General features: G+C 43.6%; 2 protein-coding genes across 4 annotated transcripts in view; one reads left to right on the top strand and one right to left on the bottom strand.

Moving 5' to 3' along the window:
* LOC130392622 (F-actin-uncapping protein LRRC16A-like) overlaps positions 1 to 13,850 on the bottom strand; it is a 68,781-nt gene extending 54,931 nt beyond the window's left edge. The window contains exons 1-2 of the mRNA XM_056603186.1: positions 13,441 to 13,850; positions 8,446 to 8,543 (exon numbers count right to left, since the gene is read on the bottom strand). Of these exons, the coding sequence (XP_056459161.1) occupies positions 8,446 to 8,543; positions 13,441 to 13,480 (138 nt within the window). The 5' untranslated portion in view covers positions 13,481 to 13,850. The remainder of the gene's footprint in view (positions 1 to 8,445; positions 8,544 to 13,440) is intronic.
* Positions 13,851 to 14,319: 469 nt separating this feature from the next.
* tmem147 (transmembrane protein 147) lies at positions 14,320 to 20,410 on the top strand. Of its 3 annotated transcripts, XM_056602039.1 has the most exons (9): positions 14,320 to 14,445; positions 14,668 to 14,787; positions 15,165 to 15,268; positions 15,412 to 15,481; positions 15,615 to 15,680; positions 15,786 to 15,922; positions 16,769 to 16,853; positions 17,516 to 17,637; positions 19,462 to 20,410. In XM_056602039.1, exons 3-9 carry the CDS (start codon positions 15,192 to 15,194, stop codon positions 19,580 to 19,582), a joined length of 678 nt encoding a protein of 225 aa, XP_056458014.1. In that variant the 5' UTR covers positions 14,320 to 14,445; positions 14,668 to 14,787; positions 15,165 to 15,191; the 3' UTR covers positions 19,583 to 20,410. The 3 variants fall into 3 exon arrangements, with proteins under 3 accessions (XP_056458014.1, XP_056458015.1, XP_056458016.1); XM_056602040.1 differs by lacking the exon at positions 14,668 to 14,787 and having other exon boundaries at positions 14,425 to 14,445; XM_056602041.1 differs by lacking the exon at positions 14,320 to 14,445 and having other exon boundaries at positions 14,710 to 14,787; positions 15,187 to 15,268.
* The last annotated feature ends 598 nt before the right edge of the window (positions 20,411 to 21,008 follow it).

Raw genomic sequence — 21,008 nt, 5'->3', positions numbered from 1 at the left:
TTGGCACTATATTACGGCTTAATTGTCTTACAACAAACACAGTGAACGACCTCTGACGGGGTCACAGATGTGGCTACCACCCTCCGAAGTGACCCGTACCCTGACCGATTACGTCACTCCCATAAACTCAACCACTCTGATTGGTTCTTCGGTGCTTAATCTGTCCTGGGAGAGTCTTGTCGGAGTAGGGTATTGTGGCTTTGGTAATGATATGCTAGGCATTGCTCGCTGTAACAAAATCCATATTCAGCCGATCTGTGGGTAACGGGGGCCAGCGAACACCGAGCTTGTCATGCTTGGGCGGGACTGTGAGGAGACAAGAGGGGAGGTGACGAGAGGGGAAGGCTGGAGGAGAGGAGAAGGGGAGGAAGAGAGGAGAGGAGAAGAGAAGGGTTGAGGGGGGAGGAGGTGAGAGCAGAAGGGTGGTGGGAGGAGGAGAGGAGACGAGGGGACAAGGTTGGATGAAGGAGGAGAGGAGATGAGAGGGGGGCGGGTGGAGGGGGGAGGAGAGGAGGTGAGAGGAGACGGGGGAATGGGGGAGGAGAGGAGAAGGGGGAGGGGGAAGGAGAGGGGAGATGTGTGGAGGGGGAGGAGGGGAGAAGGAGGCAGGAGAGGAGATGAAAGGGGAGAAGAGTGGAGGAGGGGGAGGAGGAGAGGAGAGGAGAAGGGTGAAGGGGGGAGGAGAGGAGAGGAGAAGGGGGGAGGGAGGGGAGACGATAGAAGAAGGGTGGAGGGGGAGGAGAGGAGAGGAGAAGGGTGGAGGGGGGAGGAGAGGAGAGGAGAAGGGTGGAGGGAGGGGAGACGATAGAAGAAGGGTGGAGGGGGAGGAGAGGAGAGGAGAAGGGTGGAGGGGAGAGGAGAGGAGAAGTGGGGAGGGAGGGGAGACGATAGAAGAAGGGTGGAGGGGGAGGAGAGGAGAGGAGAAGGGTGGAGGGGGGAGGAGAGGAGAGGAGAAGGGTGGAGGGAGGGGAGACGATAGCAGAAGGGTGGAGGGGGAGGAGAGGAGAGGAGAAGGGTGGAGGGGAGGAGATGTGAGGAGAGAAAAGGCGAAAAGAGAGCGGAGGGGAGAACAGAGGAGAGGAAACACAAGGATAGAAGAGGAAGGACTAATAGAGTGTGAAGCTGAAGGAGTTGGGCTGGGTAGCGTAATAAGCATGTACAACCCACTGCATTTATCCTGACAGAGACCACAAAACCCAATGCTCCCACCACACACACACACACACACACACACACACACACACACACACACACACACACACACACACACACACACACACACACACACACACACACACACACACACACACACACACACACACACACACACACACACACACACACACACACACACACACAGGATTGCAGCCAGTAGGCCAGAACATGGAGATAAGCCCCAGCAGCTAGCATTAAGGTCATTACAGTCACAACGTGAAGGCCAGGGAAGCACAATGTGCACAGGACCTCTAAGAGTCTCATACTCCAGTCAAAGTAGTTTCTTAAAATGGAACATGTATTAAAAGAAAGCTCTAGAAGAGAGTTGGGTCTCTCAGAGGGGTCCTTGGTATTCAATGTCCATGTGTCTAGAACAGACGTGCACCAACAAACAGCTTCTAACTCAAGGAATGTTTGGATATTGTTTTGCAGATAACATGGCACTCGTAAGGTCATTGTAGTGACTTGTTGACACACACACACACACACACACACACACACACACACACACACACACACACACACACACACACACACACACACACACACACACACACACACACACACACACACACACACACACACACACACACACACACACACTTTTCATTTCCAACAATAATTGTACAATAACAATGCAAGTACTTGAAATATGTGTTGAAAGGACCTGAATTTCATAAAACATTGAACAAACATTGCTCTGTATTGTGAGGAGTTTCAACCCTGGCCTCACTGTTGTGAAGTGAGATCAAGATAAGGATGTTTAGGTCGTTCACACTACAGAAGAACGGAGGAGAGGAGAACAGAATAGATGTTTTGATGTACGACTTGACAGCAATATTCTTGTTTGTTGTTGGGGTTTGGCGAGGGATGACATCAACAACGATTCTTGACGTATAATATAGCACTTTATCAATGATCACACAGCAGGAATGACAGATGTCAGTAAGTAAATCAATGTGGTTTGTGGTGTATATCTAACCGCCAGAGAATATGCTGATTCTGGTTCACCAAAGCTCAGCTTATTACTTCATTTTAAAGTATTTTTGAAAATGTTCCTGTATTGTGTTACTGGCTAAAAGTATAACTTTAAGTGCCTCTGCTAATCACCCCTCGGGGACAAATCAAGCCTTTTGATTAAATGATAACGTCATCCGGCCGTAAAAAAAAGGGACAAGCTGGGAGTCCAGAGTTGAAAGAACAACAGTGAATGGGGGAATTCGTCAGAGGTAAAGTAATGTTTGACTAATTCTATTGCTAATGGATGTTTAAGTGAAGACAGGAGAGGCGGCAACGATGGTTTCATCACCCAGGCTGGTATGCTGCTTGCCTCCCTTGAGTTACAAGTGAGTCCTTTATAAATAGACAATCAAAACAGCAAGTGTGCAACAGCATTACTAAAACAGCCTCTGGAGGCCATCTGACATTATGTTTCTTCCCGCTTGGTCTGGCCACGGTCCCATTTAGAAGCCTTTTCTTAAAACGTTGACCGGATTCAGCTAGAGTCGAAGAGACCACAAGCCCTTCCTGATCGGATGGAGTTTTTTAAACATATTTTAGATAAAGAGTTGAGGGGAATGCAAAACACTGGGAAAAGTATTGTTTATGTCATGTTTATGTCACCTTTATCGTCTTCTTGATTGTGGTGTTGGGGCAACACTTGGATTAGCACACAGCAATAAAACATGTGTGCTAATGTTCGGTTCTGGCAGGAAGTTCAACAGTGAGAAAAGGCCTGACCTCTCTTTCTAGTCACAGATTTTTTGGGGGGGTTTCAGACAGGAGCATGTGGCACAGATATATGTCATTCTGAAATGGGTTTCGGGTGGTGCTTAACAATTAAATGAAGATTGTATTAATTGGATCGATGTACCAAGAGCCTTGGTTCATTTCCTCAACCCTATAGACTTGATCCTCAAAGAGAGACCCACCCACCCACTTCTGGCCGGGTTTCTGACTCAAACAAGGCAACCAGCCTTTTGTAACACATTAACAGACACGTGACACAGCAGTCAGTCTAAAAGGGCTGCAAACGATTTTGCTGCTCATTTAACTGCAGACGATTCACCGACAGCTTCCCCTGCTCCACCCGGGATCAAAAGATTAATTCCATCGATAAGCTCCGTAAAAAAACGGATCCCAGCGGACCTGCCAAAAACCATTATAATCACCATGGCCGAGTCGAAGCAGTCTGTACTTTGTGTCTCCCAACTGCATCCCGACTTGTGACTTGTAGATGTGCGATGGATTGTGCAAAAACGCAAACGGAGCTACGCCGAAAATACCAATGTGCCTGCGATCAACCGACTTTCTCCCTCTGTCTAACTCGCTCCATCTAGATCTCTCTGGATTCCCTCTTATCCGCTTCCCCGGAGCGTATTTAACGGACTGATGTTGTTATCTCAAATTCCTTCATCCGTCCGTTTTCAAATGGGGGAGTGCGAGTGATGGGACTTTGAGGTTTTAGAGAGCTCTGGAGGGGGCCCCGGGCCCTGGAGTCACGCTCTGCCTGCCAGAGTGCACATTGAAGAGTAGCGGTAGGGGGGGGGGGGTTAGGGTAAGTCTGAAGACTGAAGAAACCATATAAACAGTGCATGCTGCCTAGCCAATCCATTGTTCTTCCCAGTCTGACGGTGGTAGACTGGGAGAGGGGGCTGACTAATGTACACCATATCCGGTGCACTCCGGCCCCTCCTACACACCGAAACATAACTTCCGGTCTCTTCCTTCACACAAGTCGTGTACGTCAGTTGACACTTGACAGTCCCCGGAGCGAGGAGAATAAGAACATGACAAGGAGAGGACAACAACAAATACAAGGACAATAAAAAGTTTTTTGACGAATCATATGACAAAGCAATATTGAAAACATGCAACGGAAATGAATAAACCTTTATCGGGAGTCTCGCCCTATCTCTCGCTGAGCACGCACATTTGAGGCATCCTGTTCCTGGCGTTCCGTCTTGAGATGGGGATGCCTGGGAATAAGGTTACTGTCTGACCAAGAGCAGAAGGACATCGATAAGGGTTGGGCTCAGTTCTACTTCCTAACTTAATGAAAGCCTCTGCTTCGGATGGTAGGCTCTAAGCTGTCATGAAAGTCCGGCGAGTTGGAACACACACTGACTCTGAAGAAGTCCGGCAGCCAATAGGATCCCTGGTTTAACACTTCATTGGCTCAAAGTCTCTTCAATCAAAAGCCAAGGAGTCCTACGAGCAGTACTGAAATAAACTGGAAATGGCTATCCAGCCGGTACTGGATGGTCATCCTTTTCATAGAAAATATTGAATACCGTGTTGTAGCATAAAGAAATGTTAAATAATTCAGCTTTAACTAACGTGCGTGTTAATTAAAAAAAAAATAGAATACAAGTTAAAAGGTCATGTGTGCGCGTGTGTGTGTATTTTTCTACCACGCAATTGTCCCTCTATCAAATCCCCAGACGAGAGTAATACACAATTAGTGTGTTACTTAAATTAATCACTCTATACTTTTATAATTGAGTCACAGAGGAACTGTACGGTCGTTGGCTGTAAATATAGATAGCAGCAATTTCTACTGCAGCAATAAGGGCTTATTGGTGAAGTCCTGACAAGCATTAAAAAGACAGACGCTACAAAAGACAGACAACTGATGTTACAACATCACTGCCATCGAATCACCCAAAGCAATGTCAGGACAGAACTGTAGTGCCCAATAACATTAGGACCTAGCATTGATTCAAGTATGAAAACATTGTCTCTGTGTAAGGTCATGCACAATTTATGCGTTTGTTTCATCGTTGTCAGATTCTGAATCATGTTATTTCCCCTTTCAACAACTCCATAAATCTCACCATCTCTGTCCCTCACAGACGCACAATAGTTCATTTGTTGGGCTGGAGTTTGCGTGTTGGCGTCGCTGCGTCATCCATTCGCTCGCAGCTTGAATGGAATTTCTACTACAGCCATTAATCTGCTAGAAGCATTTAGGTCCTTGAACTGATTGTACCAAACTCCTACATGTGCACATTACTGTACCAGAGTGTTTGTGTGAGAGACAGTGTGTGTGTGTGTGTGTGTGTGTGTGTGTGTGTGTGTGTGTGTGTGTGTGTGTGTGTGTGTGTGTGTGTGTGTGTGTGTGTGTGTGTGTGTGTGTGCGCACGCGCGTGCGGAAAGACAGAGACAGAGTGAGAGAGAGATTTGTTCAGGCCACTAGCCTCTGCCAACTCCCACGTGGGGACATTGTTGTTGAGCAATACCAACAGAGCTTGTCACAATTCACACAAAGGACAAGACTGACTCAGACACAAGGAAAGGATAAGGAAGAAGAAAATGTCTAGCTAAAAAATATTTGGAATAGAGTCTCTCAAGCTCGAATTTCGAACTCCAACTCCTCCATAGCGGGAGAGGAATAGGTCAGTGAAGACCCCTGTCTTACAGTCTTAATTTGTGCTTGTAAAAGATATCAAAAACGTAACTTAAAAAGTTAAGTTAATTTAACACATTATTCAGTAAACCTTAATCCAAGTCCTGAAACACAGCGACACATGCATACCAAGTAATGGAATAGTTGAAATTGTGTGGTCAATGGAATGAATGAATCACATTTGAGTCAAACTTGTTGGACTCAAAAAGTGTGAGTCAAATGTAAGTTACGGAAGTAAGAAGAAACCCCATATGAATTCCTGCGTGGAGATGCATGTCCTGCATTCAACCCATCTTTACTTGCTATAGGAGCAGCGTCAAACTATCACACAATTAACATAATCAAGTTTTTCGCGCGGAACAGCTGGATACATATCTGTATATCATTTTATATAGGAAATTTTTCTTTTTTACCACTTTGTGTATTTTTTTTTTTTTTTAAGGCGAAGTTTCCAAGTTCTCAGTTCGAAAAAAAAACAAAACGGAGAGACATGCTGAATAAATGCAACATGTTTTCAAACTCAAAAATAATCGTTATTGACCAAAATAATCGTGATTAGGATTTTTCCCATAAACGAGCAGCCCTATCCTCGGCTATGAGCAGGGAAGGAGTGTTATCGCGGATGTCTTGTTGTGTGGAGCAAACTGGAGCCCCCAGACAAAATCGTTGTGAACACGTGGAGAACATGCCAGCTCCAAACGGAGAGGTCCTCAAAAGGTCTAAAGGCCCCAAACACAGAACCTCAGATTCCCTGGTCGTGCTGGATCATCTTCAGACTCTCTGAACAGCTGGATACGCTTAGATTCCAATCTCCCTTAAACCCCCCAGCTGTCATTTGGTTCAATCCACCTGTTTCTCTGCACATTTTCAATTCACGCAATTCATGAGCGGGAAAACAGAAAACTTTACACTTTGGGGAAGGCTCAAAGTTGACGTATCAATAAAAAATAAAATCCATACCTTACCATTGCGCAATGGAAACAGTGTGTCAATAAATGATAATAAATAATGACGTACCGAAATCACGTGACCTAAATGTCACTCAAGCTGCTCATTTGATCACAGGGGGGTCACCAGAACTTTTTCAAGAGAAAATAGCTCTGTTGTGTGCTCTCTGTCACAGAGCTTTGATTTCCTTCACTGGAGCTTTGAATGGCACTCTGTCCATTACGTAACCTCGTCACACCTTATTTTTCTGCAGCGGTATAATGGTACCTGATTGAGAATGAACCCCACCTACGGCTAATCTTGATGAACACAGTCATTAAATTCAAACAACAAGAGAGGTTTGAAAAATGGCAAAAAATAAGCATAATCTAAAGCTGATTTTTGGATAATTCTGTCTACATTTGTGATGCATTTGGATGCAAACTCACATTGCAAATCCTCACATCAGGTCACATAGAAATAAATATGATACCCTGTGAGGACATACTGAGTGGTTCTCTTCTCCCCCAGTTTGACCCTGGATAGCTACATCTGGCTTCCCTTTTTGGGGAAGCCAGCAGAGACCGTATATGGACAAACTACATAGCCATATAAAACCTCTATAAACTCTTTCGTATGATCATCGATGCACTTGTACACGGACTACATCATGTATGCGTCTTGCGACTCCTTCCATGGTCATGAATATGATAAACACATCAAACTTCTTCTCCACGCATGTCTAGAGTGTCCCTCTGAAACCTTTTACACAGACATAGCCGACACCTCCTACCTAACACGGAGGGTCATATCTTCCAGACCTTTCACACTCCCGTGACATTTCAAACTGTGTTGGAGTCAGCATCCCCTGTTGTGAATTAGGTAACAAACACAAAGGCGGACATTGTCTCCGTCAGCCATAGGTCATCAACCCAGTGAGCGTGTCCAACATACTCCAGGAGAAAAAAAAAAACATACATTTACGCGCTTATCACACGGTTAAAGGGCTACAGAGCTCCCTTGTTTCCCCACACACAGATGTGTGAGAAAACCCCATTTAGCAAGTCTTGCAGGCGTGAACAAGCACCTGGATTGTTCTCACCTCCCGCTCCCCAGTGGTGGAGGTAGAGAGGCGAAGGCCTGACGTCAACATATGCGGTCAACTGTCTTACATTCAGCTCAACCTGTGCAGCAGTCAGAGATTAACTGTGGGGCTGTGCGGTCTTCACTATCTCCAGCCGCTTATGTCTGCTCAACCCAGAACACGGACGTGTGTTTCCTATCAGCCACCAGTCATTAATTATTCAGAAGTCTGTGGAGTTTCTGCACCCTGGCTAAAAAAGTTAATGGTGAACACATATTTCCTGTCTATACCCGAGGCGCACCCATTACACAAACATCAGCACAAGCTCGTCTCAAACACACACACACACACACACAAGTGACCTCATAGCTGAAACAATGTTCTCTTGGCATTAGCGTGACCTGACACATAGGTCAAGCAAACACAAATAGAGATAGGTTGTAGGAAACAATACATACATTTTTCCAAGTAGACATACGGGCAGATTCTAGACAGGACATATTAGGCCCCATCACTATTCCACAGAGTGTGTGCAATCCATCAACTGAAATAAATCAATGAGCGTGTGTCATGTTAGCACCTAGTTCAATCGTTCTGCATGTTGTCAAGGTTGAGACCTTAGCTCTATTGGCTGTCGTTGTTGTGACAACAAAGTAAATCCAACCTTGACCGCAATTTGCTTTCATTCTGAATTCCTTCACCCCGCTAAACTGGGCTGACAAACTCAAAAGACAGACAGGCAGACAGACAGAAGCCAGACAGATTGACTAAGCAGTGAGAGAGCAAGCCAGTAGGGAAGCGGTCAACCTACCAGAACTCTGTTCTCCGTCTTGTCCCCTTTGATCTCCAGCTTGACCCTCCTCCTCAGCGAGAGCTTCACCTTCCTCCCTATGGCATCCCTCACACTCTCTACGGAGAGGTGGAAGAGGAGGGAGAAGGAGAGAGAAACGCAGATGGTAAGTGAAAGGGTCAACAGAGTGAGAGGAGATGTTATAACACAGCTGTAAAATAATCTAAACATCCATTTGTGAAATTAAATAAGTTGTAACACCAGGACATTGCCCTGATATTCTGAGACACATCCCCTTTGAATGAAGACCTTGACACAAGGAGTCTTGAACCAAAAAGCCACGCTCACTTCAGGTCTCAGGGTTCAAGCGCAAATTTTGTGGGGCAGCTTCCTCACGCAGAGCAGATACAAGCCAAGCGGGTTCATGATTGAATGAATGTTTCCCACGGGGGTAATAATTTGCCATATCCTCTGATTAGAAGGGGGGTAGGTTTGATGAAAATGTAATCTATTCCAATTTAACCGGGGGAGGATTTTGGTTTAATCCTCCCCCCATAATTCCTATTCCTCTCCTTGCGTGAAGTCTGCAGCTCACAGCTTACTCTGCATTGTCTTTCTTGAAAAACGTCTCTGCACAAGAGTGCCAGACGGCTCTGTAGTGTACACACTTGCACACACATGCACACGCACCGCCTACTACATGCTAACAGATAGAAACCCCACCATCTGTATTTCTGCATATGCTAACTCATCCGCACACTAAACATATGGGCATGTCACCACCAGGACACATGCATATATACACGCCGAGATGCGTGTATATATTCTGTGAGTGATTGATTGTTCACACCCAGGAGAAGCCCCGACGGCTAGCGGAGAGAACCAGCATGGAGAACAGAACTAGGTCACCCGTTTTCCAGTCACACGCGCGCACATGCACACAGATAGGAATAGGGGTTTATGCGCGCATATAAATGCAATGCATGTTTGATTGTGGGTGAGTGAGACAGACACACGTGAACACACAAGAACAGTGGTTTATGTGGGTGGGCTAGGTTTGTAGGTACTGGTAGGTAGGTGGCCATGTGTGTGTGTGACTATGCGTGAGGTTCTCGCAAAATGTTTGCGTTTATGCAATATACACAAACATGTATCACAGCATTCCTTCTAAAACACAGACGGAATGTCCTCCCAAGAAGATGTACTAAGAAAAAAATCCAAGGCAAGAAAATGCAGTCTGCAAACATTAAATATTCAGCACGATATTACTTTGTCATGAACTGAAACTCCCCTCAGCACTGTTTGTTGCCATCATTTAGACTCCTTTGGAAGGGGTTTTAAACTAGCTTGAGGCCAGGCTGATGAGCTGAGAGAAACCTAATGTTAGCCGGGTGGTCTCACAAGGCCATGGTTTAAACATGCCTGCCATTTAGTGGTTTATGAGAACCAACTAGTCACAGAGGCTGGCTGAGTCTGTCATTTTACCATTACTGAAAAAATATATATTATGAATTGTTTCACAAGACAATTTAAATGCAAACCTACGGCTAGGGTGATCCTGTGCTCATAAAGGGCCTGTTTACAAGCTCGGCAAAGTTAGCATCACTAGTATCCTCACTGGACAGTTCCCCGATGTGGATTGCAGGTTGGTTTTGAAGCTGTTTAAGTGTTGTCGAGGTCTGCAGTGCTCACACAAATGTTTATAATTGATTTTCCAAAAAGCCATTGGAAACTTACGTTTGATTCTCAGAATGTTGTTTTTGTTCTTCGAATTCCGTTCTGTGTCTCATTAACCCAATAAAAATGAATGCATCACAGGAAGTTTGGCAAATGTTTCTTTCCCTCTGATGTAATTGTTAGGGAGACACGTGTTCTGCATTGTACAAATGTTGTGCCTAATTAATTTTACGTGGAGACTGAAAGAGAGATCCTAGCCGTCATAGAATTGCTGATTTTCTTCTATGAAAAACAAAGCAGATGGGACATTTGACAGAATATCCAAGTTGTTATCACAGATTGATGTTTCTTTCGTAAAGTACTCCTACATTACTTTCATGACATGATGACAATCCATTACATAATGCATTGCGCAGTGGAGGGAGTGGAGATCTTGATAAGGAAGAGAGAGTGACAAAGAGAAGGTCCATCTGTCACCAGAAGTGATGGGTCTCTGGTTGCTCCCAACAGATAAGGAATAGCAGGTAGTAGAAAGCCAATCATTTCTTTACATTGCAGGGATGGAGTTAAACTTAAAGCATGGTTTGGTGGCTGTTTGCACGTAGAGGACTAGCTCCATGACCTAGCGGGTTGGTACTAAATTAAGATCCATAGAAAATGGTGATATGAGAGGTGGGAAGATGGCAGAGGGGAGAAGGCCTGTTCCAGTAGTCTCAACAACATCAGAAACCGGCCTTGTCTAGGATGAAAAGCTGATGATTCCTTCTGATCTTTACGGATCATATTTGGTATTTTGGGCTGCAAAGCAACCTAGCTCAGTCTGCTCAACACTGTGTGTGTCTGACTCTCAGTATATCTTCTTGTGCACCGTCTCCACACACACACACACACACACACACACACACACACACACACACACACACACACACACACACACACACACACACACACACACACACACACACACACACACACACACACACACACACACACACACACACAGTTCTCGCATCAAAAACCTTCCACTAAATTTCTCCTCATGAAAGAAATAACACAAAACAGTGTCCCAGACTTGTGTGCCCTGACACAGCATGACTCTGAGTTCTGCTTCCTAGCCACCACATGCTGTCTGAGTCATAACAGAGGCATGGAGAGGAGTTTGCATGTTGCCATCACAATGCGATCCCCTCCCTCTATCAAATTATACAAGACACAGGACAGCCAGTCTGGACTCTGTATCTTCTCGAACCAAGTTGATGATACACATTTTGGGCCTGTGTGGTTTTCAGTGTATGGATGACCTCTTGTTGTATGCGTCAAGAAAGTGTTTGGAAGGGATAACATTTCTGCAGTTAGCCGTTCTGAAAAATTAATTATACCTTAGGGATAGTAGGGATTAGTTATATTGACCCCTAACCCTTTTCCTTAAATTGAATAAATCAAATACTGGGTGTAGTTGGTCTACTAGATCTTTCAGCTCTTTGCACTATCTACATTTGGATGCTTTTTTTTTTTTTTTTGCTGCTGTACCGTAGAATAATAAGCCGACATCGAAATGCAAAATGTGTGCCTTTTAAACATTGTGTGATAAAACGTAATGCATTATAATAAATCAACTAAAAGCGAATTTGAATTCCTCTGATCGGAGTTCCTCTTCTGAGCGATGCAGGTATGAGTGACAGGTTGGTTTCAACCGGGGAAAACCTGTTTGTGTGCAGGAGGGCCTGGCCCTGGAGGGACACTATCTGCTGATGCTGAATCACAGACATGCTTGTGCGTCACACAATGACTGGCTTCATGCACAGCCAGCTAGACAGCCAAACGCCCGTTATTTGTATTATTCATTGATTTGGATTACTATTTCATATAATTTTGGGCACGGAATTGGATTTTGGAAAGTTGATGACGGCATACAGGGGTGGGAATTTGGTTGATAGACAAACAACGTGCTGAGTCTGACCTAACTTCTCCCAGAAAGAAGGGGATTTCCAAACTCTCTACTGCTGCGTGTTCATTAAAAGGACCAATGACACATATGTGGTCTTCTGGCAAAACACATGGGGTCTTGGGTCACGTGCACAAAAAAATACAACTGGGATTTCTTTAACACAAACACCTAGGCCTCATAGGGGAAACTCGCTGTCCGTCTTCCAACAACACGATACAAGGAGGGATCCCTCACCAGGATATATCACTTCACAGAGAGACAGCCCTTATTTACAGAGAGAGGTCTGACCTTAGACCGTAGCACTCCCATGATGAACAACTTTGCATCTGAACCAGCAGGTTGACACAAGGACAATCACCCAGCACCTCTATTTCACTCACATACTGATGGATGAGGTGGGAAAGGCTCCAAGCCCTTCAAATTTCCATACTAGGCCCTGATCTATCAATAAGATCTGATAACTTTAAAGATTGGGCAATGGGCATCAAGCCATGGTACAAGTTCAAGTTGCATAATAGCGCCGATGCAGCAGGTGACTGGCGAGTTGGTGATAAGAGTGTGTGCTTGAGTGACTCCTTCAGTCAGTGAGGGAGTTTTATCACAGATGGATAGCATTATTTAGTGGTAGAGTTATTGAATGATCACATAGGCCTAACCGGAGACTAAATGGCACTAAATGACGTAAAAAAGAAGGGTGCCTTATACGAGTCTATGGTACCACTTAATATATCTTAACTCAGGTTTAAGACAAAAATGTACAGACTCAGAGACTGACAGAGAAAGAGTCACAGAGAGTGAGAGAAAGAGACACACACAATGAGTTGGACCGAGACAGAGAGACCAAGACAGACAGCCCTGTGCTTGTCCAATATTGCACCATGGTGTCACAAGCTGAGGTACTCTGCCACACACACAGACAAATAAAGCCAAATACCTTGTTTCAGAAACTCTTAACTCTGTGTCCAAGGGCAAACACACTAGAGGAATGCTATTGCCTTATTTGACTAAGAAAGCATGCCAACCGTAAAGGCCACACGTTTAGATGGCACGGTAAGATGGGATTTGTCATTACATTAGTTTGAGCGAGGTTAACGGTGTGATCCATCGTTTCTAACTTATTTACATAAGTCTTTTGACAACTTCTAACATGACACGCATGCCACAACCATCAACATCTCTACCAACAATAGAATGCCATGACTAAATCGCTTTGAAGCTTTCCATTGTGTTTACTTTGCGTTACTGTAACTCAAGGTGGCTTTGAAGATTGTTTCGTGAACGAATGTAGGCTGCGGAGACAAAAACCAAACTGCCTAGTCAGCTATTTTGAGTCACACCGCTAGTCTATTATGCTTTTATCACCCTGGATTGCGTTAGATTGATATACTCACCCTGGAGCTCCTTAGGGACCTCTGACACTTCCTCGCTCATTTTGTCTCAAGTGCGTATTAATATCCAGGGAAGCAAGGGGGGTAAAGTCACCACATGGAGGGGTCGTTTTTAAAACGGTAGGGAAACAAAAAATCCCCGAGCATTAGGTGTCAGGTGCCGCCGCCGTTGCGTTGAGCCCAGGTTACATTGCTTCTCTCCCCTCGTGGCTGTATCCACACGATATATATCCACACGGGTGCGCTTTCGTTTCCATCCGTCCACACGCTTCTTGGTCCTGCGTTGAGCTGGCCGCCAGAATCATTTTAAGGCCATCTTGAAACCCGCCAGACTTCTTCTGCTTCGCGAGGAAAAGACCACGGTTGTGCTTCTGCTGCACGCGCGCATCCATCCACTGTGGTGTAGCGTAGAGCTCGCGGTCGCGCCGACCAATGGCAGCGCGCGGTGCCCCTCCCCGAAAGTGATGCGACAGCCAGTGAAGCGTGCGACTCCAAGGGTGAATGGTGGGAGGCGGAGTGGGATTACTACAAACTGTAAAAAATAAAATAAAATAAATATATATATTGAGCTACAATACTACAATATGTTTATTTATTCAAATTAAAATTGTATAAATAAATGTTAAAGGAAATATAGATAAATTAAATATATATTTTTCTGTTCTCTATTTACTCTATTGTCCATAAGAGATAAATAACTTTCCATTGTTTAGTAAGTGTTTGGAGTAGTGGAAAAACAGCAATCATATCATTTGAATAAGTGAATGTATCCAACTCCATACTATTGTCTACACATACCGATAAAATGACCAAGATTAACGCCTTCGCATAGACACGGTATATCGAAATAAATGACAATAACTTGAATGAGGGCGGCATCTACTGGCAATTTTCTGAGTTGCTTTGAATACAAACATAACCTCACATTCTGGTCGATTACTAGTCGTACACGAACCACACAATAATCCTCCAAGCGATCTCGCCACGACTCTACTGACAGAACCTGAGGTAATTTAGTATGCAGTTGACCAAGAGCAAGAATATACTTCCAACTCCTCTTGTATACCATGAATGAGCAATATAAATGGTCTGTAATCTGTAATGCACACCACGTGATGTGTTATTTTCATGTTCACATCCACGACGTTTCATTTTCATTACATTCCTTTTGGCGAAACAGAAATCACGCTATTTGGGGTATTATGCAAGGTTTTTTGTTGTGGATTTTAGACATTCTGCTCAGGCGGAACGACTGCGCAGCACTACGAGTTGACGTCTGTGACCTGCGACCTTGTCGGAACTATTTCGTAGTAGAACGGAATCAGTTTCCGGTCTATTCGGCGAGCTCAGGTAAAGCGTTTTACATGTCGTTGTAAAGTAGTGTTTAATTCAATAATCTAAATTGAATTGTACAGTTTCGAAGATATATGAAAAATAAAGCGGCATCTCCCCTTTTTGGTTTTGGATAACGTCACTAAACGTTTGTGTTTATTCATAGTAGTATTCGTAGCACCCGCTGGTAGAGACTGACGTTAATCCTCTCAGTTCATGCCTAAATCAGTGGTCAAGCGACAGCGTTGCAAGCATCGTTCCCGAATCCCTATAAATACGAAAACGATGGAGGATAATCATGAATAGTGTCATGTTGTTCGTGTCAAAGACGCCGGTACCCTGCTAGGATTGTGTCACTGTTGTTTCCTGACGTTGCACGGTTGTGTGTTTGACAGGGTGCTGTAATCCCGTCCACAGACGCCATGACTCTCTTTCATTTCGGGAACTGCTTCGCCTTGGCCTATTTCCCCTACTTCATCACCTACAAGTGCAGTGGGCTGTAAGTGTTTGTTCACCGGTTTGAATAAAATAACACCATCATCAAATGATTGGTATAGATGGGATAACGTTAGGCTATTTAAATACAGGGTCTTAAATACAAAGTTTCCATCTGTTAATTATTCTGTATGTGTGTGTCTACAGTTCAGAATACAATGCCTTCTGGAGATGTGTCCAGGCTGGGGCCACCTACCTTTTTGTCCAGCTATGTAAAGTAAGTAAGCTCTCTGAACTCATCTCTGCTTTTTTTAACGTTTTCTTTTCATTCTATAATATATTTAATCATTATATCATTCAAATATACAGACCCAGAACCAATCCATCAATGGTATTTTCTGTTATTTTAGATGCTGTTCCTGGCCACCTTCTTCCCGACATGGGAGGGGGGAGCTGGAGTGTATGATTTTGTAGGGGTGAGTCGCAATGACTGCAGTATCCACAGGACAGTGTGTCGGCTCCTCTTGGTTCGTATTCAAACCAATAGCAACATCGACAACTTGTGTCTATCTGTTATCCAGGAATTTATGAAGGCCACCGTTGACCTGGCAGATCTGCTGGGCCTTCATCTGGTGATGTCCCGCAATGCCGGCAAAGGAGAGTACAAGATCATGGTGGCAGCCATGGGATGGGCAACGGCGGAACTCGTCATGTCCCGGTAGGTCGTGCCCCCCCCTCATTTAGTCCTGGTGCTACTTCGAACCCTTTTAAAATGCTGTGCAGGCTCTCGTTTGGGCTCAGTGGGCTCACCACCACTTTTGGTTACATGAATGAATGTTGGATGATGGGTTACAGTTAGTTAAAATCTACTGACTCATGTTCGCATTCTTTCACGGATTGGACAGGATTTTAAGTCAACGTTAGCCTGGGAAGTGTAGTCCATTTCTGCATTGACGGGTGTCTACCCTCAGCTCTACAGAGTTGGGAAACATGGTGAAGTGAAATGAACACCATTGGGCCTTGTCCACACGAATATGGGTATTTCTGAAAACATCAGTTTTTCTAAAAAAATCCTGTCCACACAAGCTGTGTTAAGGAACATATTTCCTACCACAAGGGAACGTAGAAATATTTAAAAACAATCGTATCAGCATAATAGGCCAATAGATGGTGATATACCTTTGTGTCAGAAGAATATGAGTAGCATGTGCATTGATGGGCTTCATGAGCTGAACAACAAGGCAACATGGCAATATCCAAAGGAAACGGCAATTGAGAACTATTCGGGCAGTGTTTTTATGTTTTTGCACGGCAGTGTAATGAAGAAGTAAGGCTAGGTTGACTTGTTAACATGAATATAAAACTAACTGTACCAGCCACACGTCCAGACATTAACACACCATTCTTTTTTTGTTAGAAAGTTTCTGGCGCATGCTCAATATGCCAAACAACAATCTTTGTGTGGGGATGGAGGAAATACTATGTTTTAGAACTACCCATATTTGTATATTGACAAGGCCAAATTGACGTTTTAAATGATCTCCCCTTATGCATCTTTGTCTAGGTGTCTTCCTCTGTGGGTAGGTGCCCGGGGGATAGAGTTCGACTGGAAATACATCCAGATGAGTTTCGACTCCAACATCAGTTTGGTGAGTTGGATTCTGCACCCCTTTCCCCTCAGTATTCTACTTCAGCTCTGCTCTTTCGCTTTCTCCTTCAACCTCCACACATTTACACTGTTGCTGAAGCATTTTAGAATGGATAAAACATCTTAAACTGTGTAGCTTTATTCGACATATTCTCAACCTCACTTTGCACTACAGCCAGGCCTGATCGAGTTCAGGCGTGGTGCCTGAATTCAGGCTTGAGCTCGGCCATGTATGTTGTCAAGAAAAGTGATAATAGGTGAGCGGTGCCTTTTTAAAATGTCAAGTCAACATCGACCTACCTGACCTTTTGATTGACATGTCTGCCACCAACTAGTTTTAGTCTATATAAGGAAGTATTTTGCCTTTGTTTGTTTGCACTGAGGATGGTCTGAATGGGACTGAAAACGTGGGTAGCACTTTACACCTTTATGCAATAAAAAACGTATTGTTGCATCGGCTACATGGTGTGCGAGTTCCGCTCCTTCTATTGTTAAGAAAGGCAATTCTCTATGGTGTCTTCGAATGTATTTGATCATTTCAGGCACCAATAATTTCACTTCCTATCAGCCCTGTACAGCACACTACTAGTACTTCTTCCGCTGAGTGGAACAGTGCACCACCATGGTGGAAATGTTCTTCATCTATTTGATGTCTACCCGTAGGTCCATTACATCGCCATGGCATCGGTGGTATGGATGTTTACACGCTACGACCTTCCCAAAAGCTTCCGGCTGCCAGTGACGGTCCTTTTGGGTCTCTGTGTCTACAAGGCCTTCTTAATGGAGTGAGTGTTTTACAATCATACTCTTCATGAAGATTTATGTGAGGCATTCTTTCCAGTTTATGTAGGGAAAGAAAAAAACATAATGAGAGGAATATGTCATTGAGCCATTATTCAAACCAATGACGTGTATGGAAGACCTAACTTGCTCTTTTAGAATCAGGTTTACAACAAGTTGAACAGCACTAGAACAGCATTGTTACACTACAAAACCTGTTGCATGTTTGTGCGGTTTGTAAATGCGATGTAAGGCAAGGCCACTTTATATAGCTCTTTTCATACACGAGGCAGACTTTAAGTGTTTCACATAGAAAAATTGTCATACAATAAAATAATAGATAAGTAATACAAAACATAGGTGAGGTTTGAAAATAGAGGCAAAGTTAAAGAATTGTAGGAAGTGCAATGTATTTAAGATCAGATCATGTATCTCTGGTATCAGATTAACAGTGTCTCTGGTATTAAATCATGTATCTCTCTCGTAGCAGATCAACAGTCTCTCTGGTATCAGATCATGTATCTTTCTGGTATCAGAACATTCTCTCTTGTATCCGATACTTCACATTCATACAGCGTTTATTCAGCTATTTAGCAGAAAGCTAAAGTAAGTGAACATGATAATGAAATATTTGTGTCTGAATGAAAGACTTCTTTACATTACTCGACACATGTTTGTAAGCTTTCATCTTAATCTTTATTTTGCGGATAGTAGCAACGTTCATGCTAATTTCGACTGATAACATTTGCTAACAGCTGTCATCTGCCTTGATAAGGAATTGTTTTGTTAAATCCAGACACAAATATGGGTTGTCTGTTGATTAATACGTAACGCGTGGTCCTGTGTTTTAAAAACACATAAATTGAATAAAAATTGACTGCTTCATAACTTGGGTGCATGAGAGTGGAATGGACGTATCTCTAAAAGGGAAAATGGCTTATTTAAGTAAATCGTAACCCAAATTAATGTTAATTATGGGAAAGGATAAAGAATCATCCCAAACATACAGAAAACTACAATCCTCAGGGTGTTTGCATTATTACCGTCAGTCACTTACGTTACTATAATCCTTAATGATATTTGAGCTCTCTTCTTTCATCAAAAGAGCCTGGAATGGCAAATCCAACTATAACTTGAACATGAAGAAAATGCCGCAATCTAATGGCATTAAAGGGCAACCATTGTTTTTTTGTGTTGCCACAGTGCTAGCCAAATCCCCATTTCAGGTCCCACTCTGACCCCATTTGACCCATTACCAGTCTTGTATCATAATTTCTTGGAAAGTGGTATGTGTGCAGGCTGATGCCAATACCTCTTAAACCATGTTTAACGTTTTGCTGTTTTTAAGCGTGGAGAAACCCATATCCAATCATATGTAACGCTAGCACCACTAGCCAATCAACGGGCATCGATTTATTGAGGCAGACCTAGGGAGGAATGTAACGGGACACTTATCTATTCTTAATATTGTTTATTTCCGTCAATGGTTATAAATCACCCTACTGAATTAGGTAACAGTTGGCATTGTTTGAAGGAAAAAAATGTTTGTTTATGCTACTCATTCAGCAATTGGCCGCCCCTGACGGTTCATACTCAATGCGAACCCCTTGTGTGCACACAAGGTCACGGCAAATTCCCTGAAAAATTCCTGGAAAATGTTCAAATGTAATGAGTGTGAATCTTGTCAATATTTGATAATCAAGCTGTCCAGACTCTCGGCTACATTTAAGTTCATCATGAAAGCTGCGTTACTCTCTTTTGACTTGCTGACCCCCACTTCTCTCTCTCTCTCTGTCTCTGTCTCTGTATCTGTCTCTCTCTCTCTCTAGGCTGTTCGTCCACATGTTCCTGCTGGGCAGCTGGACGGCTCTGCTGGTGAAGGCCCTTCTGACCGGGGTGGTCTCTCTCTGCTCCCTCTTCCTCTTCGTCACTCTGGTCCACAGCAACTAGTCACCAGACGAGTGGCTGGTTTCCCTCTTGGTGCATAGGCAGGCTTATTTGACCGTTGCAACTTTCATGTCATACAATTTTTCTGTAACTGGACAATTTTTTGGAAACAAAAAATGGTGTATAAATGCCACAACCCATACTGCTGCCCTGTCCTGTCAGGTCCTATGTGAGCTACACATGGTGTGTACATTTTCAAATTCCACATTGGGCCTGGGGCTAGGACATTCCTTATGAAGAGCTGTGTAAAAGACAAATGAGTTTGAGGTAGGAACCTGCCTGTGTAAGTGTGCCAGACAAACAACAGTTTATACATTTTTCTTTTTCTAACCAAATTTGTAATGATTAGATTGGGTGTATGTATGTTTTTCTATCGAAAGTAGTTTCCTGATTGCTTTAGAACTGAGGCAGGTTGAGCATTAATTAAGTGTTATGACTAACTTATTTTGTATTTTGTTTTTTAATGAGCCAGCATGTGTGGAATTATTTCTAGATTCAGTGGAATTTCGCAGAAGAATAACTGTGATTACCTTTGTTTTCCACCAGAGGCCCTCGCATACTAAATTAATCAAATGTAGCCAATTATCTTTATTATAAATCATAAATGCCCCGTCATCAAAACATTTCCCTTGATAGTAGAAATGGAATTATACAGTATCCCACGTGTTTTTGTTTGCGCTGTAAACAGGGATTTGTGAAACATTGAGACCACAAGCGATTCAAAAGTTCCCTTCTCATTGTTGGTCAGTAAGATGATGCTGGATATTGTTATAAAAAATAAATTACAATAAATATAACTTGAGTCCAAACATTCCTTCACATCAACATTATTACGTGATTTCTACTGTGATTCAAAGAATTAAGGAAGCGGTTTGCAATGTGGAATAATGTAAGATAAAGTTCAGTTAACTCACTTATTAATGTATCAAACCATATAGACCAACATAGTAATCCATAGGTAATACACTGGGTAAGTAATTGCTTTTCATCCTGTGTGATCCAAGAATTTTCTATGAAAGGACTTTAACTCTTGTTCCCTCCTACAATGGTTTTCAGTTACTGGTTAACATTCTCCCGAGTAAGAGACCAGACGCAAGTGAGCTCAGTCCTATATCTCATTTAGAGATTTCATTCAACGGTGCCAGGTATCATGCTCGGCTGAAGAGAGCTGGCATCTTGGGTCCATTGTTCTTCGTCCACATTCTTGTTCTTCCTTGGTAATCCCCCCCAGGGCCATGGCACCCAATCCTGGGCCCTGTATACAAGAGGTACTGATGCCCCCCCCATCAGGGGGGAGGTAGAGAACAATTGTTGACGGGGGGGGGGGGGGGGGGGGGGGGGGGAGACGTGGCCGTGTGCAACTCCTAACACTATGGGCTGGTGGATAATTCAAAATAAATAAAAAACAAATTTTTTTTTTTGCCATTTT

This window comes from Gadus chalcogrammus, chromosome 11 (assembly GCF_026213295.1).
Source record: "Gadus chalcogrammus isolate NIFS_2021 chromosome 11, NIFS_Gcha_1.0, whole genome shotgun sequence".
Classification (NCBI taxonomy): domain Eukaryota; kingdom Metazoa; phylum Chordata; class Actinopteri; order Gadiformes; family Gadidae; genus Gadus; species Gadus chalcogrammus.
This window is presented reverse-complemented; position numbering and strand designations above follow the sequence as displayed.

Excerpts from the sequence above, each read along its gene's own strand:
- tmem147 (XM_056602039.1), top strand. The coding sequence starts at position 15,192 with ATGACTCTCTTTCATTTCGGGAACTGCTTCGCCTTGGCCTATTTCCCC. Across the intron at positions 15,482-15,614 it reads TTTTTGTCCAGCTATGTAAA|ATGCTGTTCCTGGCCACCTT; the intron begins GTAAGTAAGCTC and ends CTGTTATTTTAG. Across the intron at positions 16,854-17,515 it reads TCGACTCCAACATCAGTTTG|GTCCATTACATCGCCATGGC; the intron begins GTGAGTTGGATT and ends GTCTACCCGTAG.